This window comes from Coffea eugenioides, chromosome 1 (genome assembly GCF_003713205.1).
Source record: "Coffea eugenioides isolate CCC68of chromosome 1, Ceug_1.0, whole genome shotgun sequence".
NCBI classification, from domain to species: domain Eukaryota; kingdom Viridiplantae; phylum Streptophyta; class Magnoliopsida; order Gentianales; family Rubiaceae; genus Coffea; species Coffea eugenioides.
Window position 1 is genome coordinate 47,030,384 of NC_040035.1, and position 14,615 is coordinate 47,044,998.

Sequence of the window (14,615 nt, forward strand, 5' to 3'; positions counted from 1 at the left end):
TTTTTTGTCCTTTCAATCCTAAATACTGATTGAATTATTTTGCTTCATCTTCGATGCTTCGTTTCACATGTACTCCAGAATTCAGGTAGAAAACAAAATGCAAACGACATTGCGTCACCAGCCAAACATGGCATCAGAGTCCCCTTTCGCAACGAAATGCTTAAAACAGCCAAGGCACTTCCAAGTTCCAACTTACCCGTCCAATAACAATAATACATCTAAAAAGAAAAAATGCCTTTCTTTTTTCGACTAGAGGAAAAGAGGCATCTTGATGATATTCCAAATTAATCAGATAAAATCTAAAGGAGAAAAAACGAGCCCATTAGCTCATACATTCTCCAAAAGTTCTAAAGATGACTATGACACTATAAATTATGCCTATGCAACAAGCATTATCAGATCTGGTACTCACCTGTCTCTCATCACAAATCGCCCATTTTATCACCAGACCTTATCCCTCAAATAATCCTCTTTAACTGTACAATACTAATTACATCATGAGAAACAAGTCATTTTCTATTGAATAGCCTTATGCGCAAAAGCACATGAAATATTTATAGACAAGCATACAGCTTGAAGAGCCAAGTCTCTCAGTTGGATTGGTGTTTCTTTGCTCGTCCTTGAGGTACTGGTGAATCATCTCCTTTTGAACCCTCCGGTTTGCGAGCCCATATAGGTGCTTGATCAGGACCATAACGGTAATCATAGAATAGCTCCTCGCTAGCTCCAATGTGCTGATTAGCAAAGATGCCAACTCGATGGTCACCTGCAACCAATATTACCTGTAGACACCTTTAAGCTTAATCAACATGTTGTGGTCCAAATAGACGAACAATAAGCCTTATACCTTTGCATAGCAGTTAGGATTTGCAGAGTGGTTTGCAAACTTCAGCTTGTCTCCCTTGCGATATGCATCTAGTACATACTAGACAAATGGAAAAAGCAGCTGTGAGATTTTGCCTTGAACAAAAATATCTTTATTGAGATGTTTGCTCTTTTGGGATAGGATACTTGAAACATATTTACTCCAAAACACTCCATAACAATAACAAGAAGAAGAAAAAACAAATAAAACCTAACTTAGAAAGACTGAACTGAAGGACTGATGTTACTTGAATGATAGGAATCCATACATCTAAATAACAGTTCATGGGAATAGATTCACAATTCCTACAAATGATGTGTATTAATAACAAGTCCAATAGAATCTTAAGCCCACGTCATTAGTTATTAATGCAGAACCGTTTGACCTCTTAACAAGTAACTCATGTCTTGCCTGATCATTCAAGTCGAAAAGGAATGACGAATTAGCACGATCATAGATTTTTCCACGCTTATCAGCTTCTCGATGAGAGATCAGTTCACCAGTGTATTCTCCCAGGTAATCATTCTTGTTGACAGGATTCTAAAACAGGAATATCCATTTCACTTTAAAAAAAAAAACTTATAAATCCTATTGTAATGATAAAAAAGATTAATTTGGTACCTTGAGGAATGCTCCCCATCCTGCAACATCAGATTTTGCTAAGAGAATCTGTATGGAACCAAAAAGTTCTATCACATATATGTCAACAAATTTGCAGCTTCCATTCTACAAAAATAAGTTTACAATTGAAACTCATGAAACTGGTCACCCTTTGCTGCTGCCTTAGGAGAAGCCTCATGTTGCCACATTGACCATCTCCTTGTCTAGGTGGCTCACCCAATGAATCATCACCACAACTGCACGGACAGCACACCAAGTCATTTTAAACGCTTAATAAAGAGAGACGTCTAGACAAGGTGGTTCTTAGTTCAGAGGCATTCCATAGAGAACGAATATTTAAATCTCAAACTGTTTCCAGAGCCAAGAAGATGATGGAAGAGAAAACTGAAAGCAAAAGAAGGAAAGATGCACTAAAGTAAGTCACTTGACTAGTAATTTTATTAAAAAATTCCTCATTTCCCCCACTCTTTACTCCCATGCATAGCTTTTCTTGTAATCCAGGTAAGTTCATTCTTGTCAACATGAATCCAGCTCACTACACAACTTCCTGTTTCTGACCCCAACTCAATTATTTTTATGCTGCTCAAAAACAAATAATATCAGAAATCCATACAACAACAGAATTTTTAACTAGTCAGAGTCCTTTAATCAAATTCGAGGGACTCATACAGGAACAACCAAGTTTGTGCCCACACACAGACAAAAGTAGCGCGTACATTTTACGTCTTTATGGAAGTGCAAGCTATTACCTAACCCAGCAATTGCGGCAAACATCAGGGTCACATTCCCGTCCAGCAGCAAAGCATGGGCATTGTCGGCTTCGGCATTGACTTTTTGCACAGTGGCATCCCCTGAATCGGTTTTTGCAGCTTTTGGAGCACCTAAAGTAGGAACATTATTAGCCATCCTCAAGGTTTAGATCTTTGATCAAATTCAAATTTCCAGGTTCTTAGCTAGCACACAAATCCTGCAAATCTTTTTGATATTGCTTATTATAATTTTGCGTTCAGGTTCAATGAGGAGCAGGGCAGGTCTAAGGGGCCAATACACACCAGAAACCTGGACCAAGACATATCAACAACTAAAGGATTGTCCTGCTTATTATAGGGGGTCCAAAGATGACTCACTGTCACCCCACCATCTTCATACCAATAGACATACTTTAAGGATTTTATACGAACAGGATGCAGCTTCTTGCACTTTCCTTACTCAAGCATGTAACCACGCCAGAAAGAAAAGAAAAGGAACGAACCCACAGTATTTTTCACAACAAGTCCCATTTTGTAAACATGGGCATTGCTTTCCACATATCGGCTGGCATCCACAAGGAGTATACTGTTTGCAGGACTGGTTTTTATCATCAACAATTCTTCTCCAGATTGATGGATGGCCAGCAGATTTCCAAGAATATTTAAGCTTCCTTGTTCGACCTCTTTTACGAAATAAACGTGATCTTGCTGGCATCTCAGCCTCCTATCATAAAAATGTTAAGATGATCAAATGTTGCTGGAGGAGTGATGAGTGATGTGTGCAGTCAATTCAGTTTCTACTAATGCATGAAGTAAAATCACATTCTAGTTTTTCGTGAATAAACTTCGTAAATTGTGACATAATATCTCTCCTGGCAGGCAAAGATGAACTGAAAATCAAAAACTACTATTTGATGCATTAATTATCTTACCAGAAGCTGCCTCATATATTGACAAAATTCTCATAAAATGCATTTAAAAGCGCTAAGCTTCCCACCAGTGAAAACTAGCATGTCATCCAAATGAGCAAGATGTGACAAAAAAGGACAGCCAACAGGAAAAGTACACAGTGGTGGCAAACTTCTGGTTTTGCACTCCACTAACCCTCTATGCCTCCATTGACTCAAATAACAGGGGATGACTCAAAGCAATTCAATCGCCTTTTATGTCTATGAGAATCAAGTAAGAAGAGCATAGAAGTTTTTTTAGAAGATTATTATCTCTGAAGACTAGACAGCTACAAAGCATCTAATTATTAACCCCAACCAATACTAACAACTATCTTCCAAAACACAAAATGATTTTATTTTTCCACTTAAAAAGACTAATAATGATCTTAGTTGACTACCAAATATCTCAAAGATCATGTCCACAAACAATTAAATGTAGAAACCAGAGCCATGTGATGCCTTTAACAGCAGGCTATGGAAGTGTGTCTGCTCTTTCTTTTTGTATTTTATATTTCGTGGGGAGGGAGGGGGGATGAGGGAGGTTTAACAAAGAGAAAATATACTCACAACCATGTGATCTACATCGCCTCTCCCATTATCAGCTGAAACAGTGTTTGGGAAAGCTGCAGTTCCATGAGATGTTGCTGCCCCAGCATCTTTCATGAAACTGGATACCTCGACACAAGTCTTCAGGCCAGGAAGTAAGTTCCGAGCTATGAGGCAGCTGCGAAAAGCAAGTGCTATTTTAGTCAATGAGTATTTATCTCTCTGACTCATTGTTATACCAAACACAACTAAAGATCACCAGTCTCAAGAAGCATATGTGCCAGATTAAAGCACATGTTTACGGCTGTGTTTAAACGGCATGGTCAATTACCTTGCATGAAATAATTATTTTATGCAAGTGCATTTAGCATTCCATGATTCTGAGGGCATTTTCCAAAACAATTACTTTATGATATCTCATGCATCCACTTCCAAATTCAACAACTTTATGAAGCATTCTTTCAAGCTGCTCTTTTCTCATATACATCATGTGAATATGTACGTTAATCAGTTACACAGAAATTTTCCCAGCACAAGCATAATGTACAATAGTAATAAACATTTAATTGGGGCAAGCTGAAATATTATCACGCAGATAAACTTGTTAATTCAAATGCAGAAGCTGATTAACAATAAACTTTGCCAGTAGTTTCAAATTTAAACAATATATTGACAAAGTTACCAAGCACGAATAAATCCAAATGCGGATTGGCATACCTGTTTCTGCCAAAAATTTCTATTCCCTTGAAGAATAATTCTTTTTCAAGAGGTTTCCAGTCAGAAATATTCTTCAAATTCGATGTCTGCTCAAGTATGCACATTTCATGAACCTCACTTCTTTCATCTTGCCCGACTTTATCTCCAGAATTATTAGTAAGACAACCAAAGTTTTTACTAGCATCATTGATGGTTTGATTTTCATCAGCTCCACTGAATTCCTGGTCCTTGCTTATGACGGAAAGATTTTGATCCAGAAGCACACTCTCATCAACAGCCATGCTAACTGTACCCTGAGCTGCTGACTTCAGTTTCTTACTTGAAGATCCCAGAAGGTTGTCAGAGGCCAGTTCTACCACTGTGTTTAGAGGCTCCAATACCTTGCGCTTCCCAGGAGTTTCATGATTGTGCTCTATTTTGAGCATACAGCCTTGGTCAAAATAATGATAGCCAAAAAAAAAAAAATTTTTAAGTACCAGACAATGGAGGAAATAAAATGAAAAACTCCGTATGTCTCATTCAATGACACATTTCCAATCTTTACCTGTCTCTGAAGCATGCTGACCGAGAAGGGTACCGCCATCCTCTGCTGAAGTTTTACTTTCACAAACATGGAAGGAACTACCTTCCATACCTTGTGGAAGGTTTTCAACAACTCTTAACTACAGGAGATTAATTGGAAATTTTCATGGCAAACGTAAAAGACTAAGTTAGAAAGAGACAGGACTGATGATTATGCTGACAAAAGTAATGGTTTAAAGAGGATTAATAAAATTAAAGCAAATAAATCATCAGAAAAAACTGGAAGCAAATTCGCTCTCGGTTGCTCATTTCTGCACATAACATGACAGTTTTCCTTTAACGTGAGTTTGGCCAGAGTCCCTCATATCCAGCATATATGTGATCAAAATGTTTAAATATTGTATGTATGTATAAAATTCCTTCGCTAGTTCTGGTTGTTAAATTACATTGGAGTATAAATCCTATCTATATTTCACTGTTGAGCATTTTCTGTGTCAGTTTCCTGCATTATTTAGCCTTCCTCACTACAATTCAAGAAAATAGCCCTATCTATTTTCAGCAAAAATAAAAGATCAAAAGCCGACAGGAAAGCCATACCTGAAGGCAGCAGTTTTCACTACAAGGTCTCCTTTCATCTTCAGAGTCAGATGAATAAGACTGCTTTTCGCTCTGGTCAGGGAATGGCTTTTTAGCTATTACACAGTAAAGAAACTTATAGGTAGAGTTTAGTAAGAGTTTCTTACAGAGTTAATTAGAATTTGTGAACAACCATGCAAACGGCAATCAAAAACCTGAATAAACAATTATGAATATATATCAGTAATTCTCATCACATGCAATTGATCCAATCGTTTACCATCACACATACCAGGCAACGGCGACAGAAAAGATTATCAAATGAGTCCAAAGCAGCACTAAGACGTTTTCCCAAAAATGCACTGTCTTCAGATTCAGTTTTCTCAGAACCCAATAGGTTTTTATTCAGTCTGGCTTGATTTTCTTCATTGAGCATATTACAGCGCTCCTGCATTCATATAACAGGTTTACAAAGGAATCAACGTGAAAATCATGTTGCAGAACAACAATTATTTTAAACAACTCAAATGTGTTTTCAACCACAAAGCATCAAAGGGAAAACCCATTAACCACATGTAAACCAACTGAATTACCTGGATTTCTGAGGTGGTGCCTCCAACAAATTGGATCAAGATCTTGAGTACCTCTTCATCTAAGCCATATTCTGTAAAAGTCATCCTACAAGATTGAAGACATGGATAATGTACTAGTAGTTAGCCATGTTTGTGTGGGCTAGCAAATAGAGCAGGAGTAAATACCCTAATATAAGTCCACAGATTCATCCAATTTTTTGCTACTACTACACAAATTAGAATAATATGTACAATTAAGTGTGTGCTTACTTCCATATACGTCACTACTGGAGCTGGTTAAATTCAAGATTTTTTTTTAATAAAAAATCAAGCGTTGAAATGAACAACATAAAGAACACAACTTAAAGAAACAGAACAAAGAATGCAGTTCAAGAAATTTAATGATAAGATTAAACAAAAATGTTGCAACCTTGAGTACTCCTGTTGTACAATTTTCAAAAAAAGAAAATGATGTCATCAATGTTCTCTCTCTAGAGAGGTGTGCAGAGAGAAAGTGAAGAGGGGAAGAGAAAGAGAGAGAGAGGATGGATATGGTTCTCAAGTACTGTAATATTCAGAAACACTCATTCAAACACAATCTCACCCAAAAACAAAAACAAAAAAAATGATATCATCACTGTTCTCTTTCTAGAGAGTTGCAGAGAGAGAGAGAGAGAGGACTGATATGCTTCTCAAGCACTATAATCATCAGAAAAACTAATTCAAATGAGATCTCCTAAATAAGCAATAGAATCAGAATACAACAGAAGAAAAAGTAGATGATTAGTCAACAAGTATAATATCATCCCCCCAGCCCCCGGCGGGGTCCGGGGTTACTTCCCCTTCTCCCTACGCACACCCAAAAAGTAGCAGTTAGATACATTTCCAGACAAAATGTCCAACTGATATTTTTCTCTTTTACTGGTTTCGGGTGTTACACTACTAAACAAGATAAATACCCGCTGCCCCCAATATTTCTCTTCCTCCACTCCTACAACTTCCCACTTTTGCCTCGCTATCCCTTCAGGCAAGGGGCTTTTTATCATATTCATCAGAATCGATAATGTGTCCTAAACCCGAATTAGAGTATAAAATGAGTGAAAATTGTTTAATTCACCCCTGAACAGCATAACCCTCAACCCTCCCCCCTTCTCAAAAATTAATAAATAAATATCAAAAGCAAAAAAAAGGTAAATACAAAAGGAAATAAAAACGAAAAAGGAACTCATAGAAGAAGAAAATCCAGAATGTCTGTCATTATACTGTGGAACCACCTTTCTTTGGAGGAATTGCAAGAAAAAAAACCGCCCTTTTTTGTTTTTTAATTCTAACACAAATGAATGCAACATGTTTACCATAAAATACGGTCCTCAGACTCAGAAAACTCATGTTTCTCTTCCTCAGGTGCTACCATCTCTTCCTCACTATCACTGCATATCAGTGCTTCACTACCATGTGGATCATAGTATATTCGTCTCCTCCCAACCACTGATTGGTCTTCAGCCATCCTCTGATTTCTGTGCTGTGCAAAGAAAGTCAGAGACATAAAAGAGCAAATCAAATCTTCCTTCCAGAGAAGAACAGAAGATAAAATGAGTACATAAAAGGCAGAGGTAATGCTCAAGCAAATGCTAAATGCAACATGATAATTTGATTTACTGAAACCCCAAACTTGCAGAGGGAGATAGTTTCATAGGAAGAAAGTGAATCTCTGAAGGATCGTAAAGGAAGGCATCATCCATGTTCCTCCTGTCATAACACCACATGCTTACATAGTTACAGCTGGTAATTCCTGTGTAATGCCTTCAGTTCCCAGCCCAAGATACGGTATATGTCATTGCTATTCTGTCTCAAAATTCAAGCAGCCGCATGCAATAGCAATGTGCTTCAGATAAAGCGACAGAGTTGTCTGTCAGCAAGTCTCAACTAGCTTGAGTTAATAGCAGAATGCAATGCAACATCTTTCCAAGAACTGTGCCTTTATTATAACAATTAGACAGTGTACCTCAGAGTGTCAATGCAGAATGCACGGAACAAAGGCAAGAAACATAAAAGTACAATACCTCAAAGTTTAAAAAAGGTTAAAAGTGTGTGTGTGAGAGAGAGAGAGAGAGAGTTAGGACAGGATAATACAATAGAAGGGCATACTTGTCCAGGAAAATCCAAGTAGTATAGGGTGGTATGTTCTCCATAAGAGGAAGCTTTGCAGTTGTTGAGGATAGAGCTTCTTCAGCATTAAAAGAATCTCTTTCCCACCCTTGAGCAAGTCCATTAACTTTGCACAGGGGATTTTCAATTCTAGCTAAAAGCATATCACCAAGAGCTTGTTGGTTTGAAATCGAAACATCTTGCCGTGATGAAGCCAATTCAATAAGCTTGGAAACGTGAGTTTCCAAATTCTTTTTATTGTCCTCGACTTTGTCCTGTGTAATGGGGAATGTTTACTTCTACTACTACATATATGAGAAAGTGGAAAGAATGTGTGAACGCTACACGTATAGTATAGTACGTAATTTTAGCAGTGAGTGGGGGAAATTTGTCAGAACTAGTGTGTCAATAGTACTACAAGAAAACAACCAGAGAGAGAGTAGGGGCGGGTAAAGATTTGAATGGGATTTACTTTAACTGAAGCAGCACTTTCAGCTTGAATCTGCTTTTTCAGTTGATTTATCCTGATAGATAAGGTCCCCAACATATCACTTGTTTGTCCTCCTCCTCCATTGAGTTTCTGCGGGTGGGAGAAAGACAACAGAGTCAGTATCGTATTTCAAACCAATTGCAAATGGCGTAAATCACTGGATGTTGTTGGGTTATATCCAAAAACGAAGAAAAGATAATGCATCTGGCTGCCACAGGACAATTTTGAATGGGCTTTAACCATAGAATTCTTGCTGCTCGTGGTCTATCAGTTTCAGTCGAAACGACCATGATTACTACGTGCAAATCATTTCTCCGCTAGAAATCAATTTCCAGATGGAAAGAAACAAACAAAAACTAAAGCATGGAGATCCACGAGATATGGTTAACCAGGCACTACGCATTTTTTGTGTACATGTTTAAAAGTTTTTTAAAATACTAGTAGTACTACTATAACGGAGGAACTTTTTTTTTCCCCCACTTCTTTTTATTACTATTCATATTTTCCTTTTTCCTCTCTCACACACACACACACACTCTCTCTCTCTCTCTGTCGTTGGATAAACTATTAAGTGAATGGAACCAAAACTCAATTTTAACTTTGAAAAACCCGCCAAACTGAACCCTTTATTATAGTAATCTCTTCTCTTTTTTTTTCAAATATAACTGAACCAAAACGTGCGCGGTAGTGTGTAGTGGCACTAGCATATCCCTGTCTCTGCAGTCTGCACCCAATTTCTGGGCTCTGCCCTGAAATCAGATGTCCATTTAAACAAACACTAGTGTGATCGCCTGCCTGCGCAACCTTCCCCCTCTCTCTCCGATAGCATGTACTAACAGCTAAAGAAATTACCTACCCGCTCAAACACAAAAAATCAAGACCAGATTGAACATCTCCCTTCCCTGCTCTTCTTTTCTTTTTCTTTTTTTTTTGGATAAATTAGCGAATTCCAAAGCCAAAGAAATGGACAAAAGGTTTTCAACACCATAATCAAATGTTTACTGATCATACTTCAGGAAAGCACAAGAAACATTATCATGAATTCGCTTGTTTTCCTGGTTTAGTTAAACAAAATCTCAGGTAACCGACTTTTTGTAGCCGTGTTTATGAGTCGAAAAAATTCATGGAATTTAAGGGGCAAAAAAAAAAACTTAACAAGGAGAGGAAAGGAAAGAGGTGGTGTTTACTTTGGATTTATTAGAAGCAGAATCTGTTGACTTGGAGACCATGAGTAGTTGTGGAGGATGGTTGTGGTATGAATTTGAGCCGTCGAAAAAGCCAAATTTCCTTAACCTGGCCAGAGAGGGATGGTGTTTTACAAGTGTATTCAGTGGCCGTGGTGGTCGCAGCGGCGGCGGCGGCGGCGGTGGTGGTGGAGGAGGAAGCTAAAGTACATCATCATTAACTGCTGTGATGTGAGAACAAGGGAGTGCTGCTCAGTGGTCACTGCGCTTTTAGTACGCCGTGACGTGACAATTAACGCTGATTTTTTCGCCGCGGGAATATCCACTGCTTCGCGGTCTACGCTACTTCTGGTCCGCTATGTACTAATACTTGCGTAGAACGGGTACAGGTGGCTTCAGGTTCAACTCCTTAGGAGTGACAATTTCTTGAGATCGACGGTCTCGATTTCAAGGGCCTCCTGGGTGGGTCCCCATCCCTTGCTCTGGCCATACTCAGATGCAGTTTGAGTCGGTCAACGTTGAGTTTCAACTGATCAAGTCGAATTCGAATTTATATTCGAATTCAAAGATATTTTATTTGTTGTTTGTGAAATGGTTCGATTATATATATTTTTATTTTAATAATAGAATTATATATATATCTAATATTTTATTATTTATTAAGAAAATTTTATTATTTTATTTATTTTTAAAAAAAAATTAACTTCGAATTTGAGTTTTACATTGAAAGTTCATTGAACTCAAATTCAAATTCAAGTTTCATAAAATTAAGTTGAGATTCGATTTAATTAAACCAAAACTTATTTTGATTCGATTCATTTGCACCCCTACTCAGATGGATGATATGATCCATTTCCCTTGAGTAAGGAGAGAATTTCAAATTTACAGTAACATAATGCGTATATATCTACACTTGAAAAGCTTTTGGAGAGACAGTTTAGATTCAACTTTTTGAAGAGCTTTTAGGAGAAAAAAACACAAAACGAGGGAAAAAAAGATATTGCAACAAAATATTTGATTTACTTACAAAAAATGAGACGTGCTTAAAATAAAAATGTTATTAAAAAGATTGTAAAAGAAATATTTGTAAAACAATTAAATTCTTCTTGTTTTTAACTGTAGATAACGCAATTAAATAAATGAAAAAGAGTGTAAACATATAGATTACAGCGGTACTCGTGTGAGATAGACGGGATAGACAATGCAACAAGAATTGATGTGCTGGATTTACCCCAAAAGAGAGGGAGAATTTTTGTGTGGGATGGTACTCTTGTTTACTATTCCAACTAGTGTGGGTACTCGTGTTATGCACGGTGCTGACATTATTGAAAAAAATGAAAATAAAATGGTGAATAACAAAAGGTAAAAAAATTGTATCAATACAATTAAAATTAATATCTGTCTAATAATAGTTTGAAATATGATAACATGTGTATATCATTCAAGAACTGCCTTTTTTCAGAAGATAAATTCTGAAAAATAATAGAAATTTATATTAAAAATGAATGATATATGAATAAAAATAAATGTAATTGAATGTTGTTAAAATGAAATACTTACAAATATTATGCATTCGATTTGAAAATCTTACATGAAAGTACGAACACTCTTCACGCCAATCAACTTTCAGTACGAAAGCGAAAATTAGTGATTTAATAATTCTGTTGAATTTTGTGGAGTGCATACTACAAATGAAAATACACGATTTTTGTATGAATTGATTCGTTGATTGAACAATTTATCACCATTTTTTTGAGAATTAAGTACGTACGAAATTCAAAATTAGTGTTTTTTTTACATAATTTATAAATAGCATTATAAAAAATAAATATATATCAAGAAATTCTACATTCCTTTATAATTTTTTGAGATAAGAAGCATCACAACCAAATACGAATTGTGCATGTCTGTCTTGTAGATTAAGATGCTTGTTATCACTGAAATTTCTGATTTGTATGTTAACATTGTGCCTGTTTGACAAATAAAATGTTATATACAATACAGAAAATATGTTGAAATTAAAAATATATTAAATTAATTATCTAACAACAGTGTCCGCCACGTCATTACAATGCAGACCAAAGTGATAAAAAATCAGATAATGACAATCTTTTTGTGATAAGAAACGTTAACTCTTTTGCCCTAAAGGTACAGAAACTGTCATCATGATAATATCAAATACTATACATAGTTATCAAAATCCAAGAATCCAAACTAAGTCACAAACAATCTGAAAATGAAATTTTTCTATCGTAAGAAATTTCTCATATTAAATTTCATTATTTTTGTATCTGGAGGGAACTTGGTTTCATCCAGAGTCAAATACCAATATTTGTGTCATAGGAAAAAAGATGACATAAAAACAGTGATGAACATCTATTGGTCTGACTATAAAATAAATTTTTATGCTTACTATTAGGTAATAAGTTGTTATTGAATCATGAAAAAATGAGTTTAAAACGATGACCTATTACCTAACATTTCACTTATGTTTAAAGACGAAAGATAATAACAACAATAATCAATCGAAAATATTACATTATTGGGAATAATATTTTAAAAAATAATGAAAATGCAAATGTTTACAGAATAAACAGTACCAAGATTTTTAATTTGATGCAAACAACGTTTTAATTGGTGTAGTTGAGATTTTGTCATTTGAATTTAATATGAGATTTCTCTTTCGTCAACGCAAAATTGTTGAAACTTTTTGAATTGCTGTGTGGAATCGTTGTTGTGTACGTTTCATTTTCTAAACAAATGGTTTCTCCTTTGTAATCTTGTGAGTTTGAAATTTAACTGTCATTGAAATGCTTATAGGCATGCATGTTCTATAGTAAAATTATGTTAAGGGTTAAGATGGATATCATAAAAAAGTTGAAGGAGATAATAATTTCTTAAAAAAACGCAAAAAAAAATTCTCTTAATTGGAGTGAGCACGCAAGAAAGTTGAATGAAGATGCTATATTTTGGAGAGCTTGTAATTGTAATGGAATTCTTAAATTGGAGAACTATGAATTGGAGAACTCTTAATTGGAGTGGAAAAATAGGAAATATATAGGAAAAACGTGAACATGATTATAGGATTTTTAAGAGCGGTTATAGGATTAATTAAGAGATAAACATTTCTTAAATTGGATGACTCTTAATTGGAGTGGAAAACGTAGGGAAAATGTAAACATGATTATAAGATTTGTAGTATACACAATAATTTGATAGTATACTCAAATTACCGATGAGGTAAAGTTTGCCTAAATAAACTTTATAGTATCCTAATTCCTTGAAAAAAAAACGCTTAATAGTTCTAATTGGCATAGCAAGTTACGGCAATGTGCCAGTGGCATATAGTTCTAATTTTTTTTGGGGTCAAAATCTAGTCCTAATTGGTTCTGAAGTTTCTTGAGCATGTTGTATGCTTTCGAATTCTACTTAGCGTGTAATAATTGATAATGATTTATTCTATTTTTTCATGATATTGGACAGACGAAAATCACACTAGAAGTGTGATAAATTTACTATAAACTCCTAATATTATCTCCCCTAATTTTTGTATATTTTTTAAAACATTTAAACTTTTGTCAACAATAAATTGGTCACGCAAATAAAAAAAAAGGATTGGTTACACATTTCATTCTTTGCCCTATATAACTCAATTTAGCAAATTTCTTAGAATAATGGTACAAAAAAATCATAAAAAAAACTTTGGGTTTGTTTTTTTTTTTTTTTTGGATCTAAAACAGTCCTATTCATTTTTAAAAAATAAATAAATTGGCCATTTTACGTTCATTAAGAAAGGGAAAATCTGTTGGTCACTACACATGGATGTATGGCCATCTTAAAGGGGGGAAAAAATAATTATTCCGTTCTTGCGATTTTTTTTAGGATTAAATATAGTAAACCCCTTAACTTTATATTTAGTTGCACTTTACCCCCTCAACTTTACATTTAGTTATACATTTGTGATTTTTTTGAAACGTGATTGTAATTTGCAAAATTCATTTGCAGGGGTGGTTATAGGATTAGTTTAGTAATAAATATTTTTTAATTATAAAAATATAAAATTATATTAAAATAGCATACGAATGAGTATTTGTCTTTAATTAAGGAGTAAAAAGGATTTAAAGTATAAATAACAAACTATAAACGGTTTATGAAGTAGATAGTGAGAAAATTTTAAATTTTAAATTTGACTGGTAATAGGGTTGGTTATAACCCACTACTTTTTATGTATTAAAATAAATACAAAAATCTAGAAAAAAGAATGAGAAATTTGAAAACCATTGAAAAGGTTCTCTCCTAAAAATCCACTCTGCAATACATATAGATATAGATGATTCCATGTCACATTTTGAGGCTACCCAAGCACAAGAATTGAGGGGGAAAGCAAGAAAAGAAAATTCATTGATGATTTCTTCTTCAATTACGAATGCTAGTTGACATCTTTTGTTGCACTTTCTCATGTTATATTTTGTCATACAAATTTTTCAAGTGACAAGTATTAGGAGAGAGATTTTAAAACTTAGATTGATATTTTAGTTATTATTTGAAATAAATATCAATCAAATGGACAACGTAACAAAATTATAACATAAAAATTGTAATAGAAGGTAAGATAAAAACGTGAATTTAGTTTTGGACTTTTGTATTCAGTTATAACATAAAATTATCTTTGGAC

At 35.0% G+C, this 14,615-nt stretch overlaps 1 protein-coding gene across 6 annotated transcripts; it reads right to left on the reverse strand.

The window, feature by feature from the left end:
* Positions 1-217: 217 nt before the first annotated feature.
* Positions 218-10,263, reverse strand: LOC113760348 (histone-lysine N-methyltransferase EZA1). 6 transcript variants are annotated; one of them, XM_027303083.1, is made up of 18 exons: positions 9,944-10,263; positions 8,739-8,846; positions 8,267-8,541; positions 7,474-7,635; positions 6,140-6,224; positions 5,839-5,994; positions 5,714-5,761; positions 5,568-5,639; positions 4,993-5,110; positions 4,449-4,860; positions 3,753-3,909; positions 2,739-2,959; positions 2,236-2,367; positions 1,635-1,722; positions 1,487-1,534; positions 1,277-1,405; positions 848-925; positions 218-766 (listed from the first exon to the last, which is right to left on the reverse strand). In XM_027303083.1, exons 1-18 carry the CDS (start codon positions 9,983-9,985, stop codon positions 530-532), a joined length of 2,568 nt encoding a protein of 855 aa, XP_027158884.1. In that variant the 5' UTR covers positions 9,986-10,263; the 3' UTR covers positions 218-529. The 6 variants fall into 6 exon arrangements, with proteins under 6 accessions (XP_027158884.1, XP_027158805.1, XP_027159034.1 ...); XM_027303004.1 differs by having other exon boundaries at positions 3,756-3,909; positions 4,449-4,878; XM_027303233.1 differs by having other exon boundaries at positions 218-782; positions 3,756-3,909; positions 4,449-4,878; positions 9,944-10,262.
* Positions 10,264-14,615: the final 4,352 nt, after the last annotated feature.

What these genes read in the sequence shown, in the direction of transcription:
- LOC113760348 (XM_027302929.1), bottom strand. Translation starts at nt 9,985, where the DNA reads ATGGTCTCCAAGTCAACAGATTCTGCTTCTAATAAATCCAAA. An exon ending in TCTGAGGACCGTATTTTATG is followed by an intron (nt 6,225 to 7,473) that starts GTAAACATGTTG and finishes TCAATCTTGTAG; the next exon opens with GATGACTTTTACAGAATATG. An exon ending in TTTTCTGTCGCCGTTGCCTG is followed by an intron (nt 5,762 to 5,838) that starts GTATGTGTGATG and finishes TTGTTTATTCAG; the next exon opens with GTTTTTGATTGCCGTTTGCA.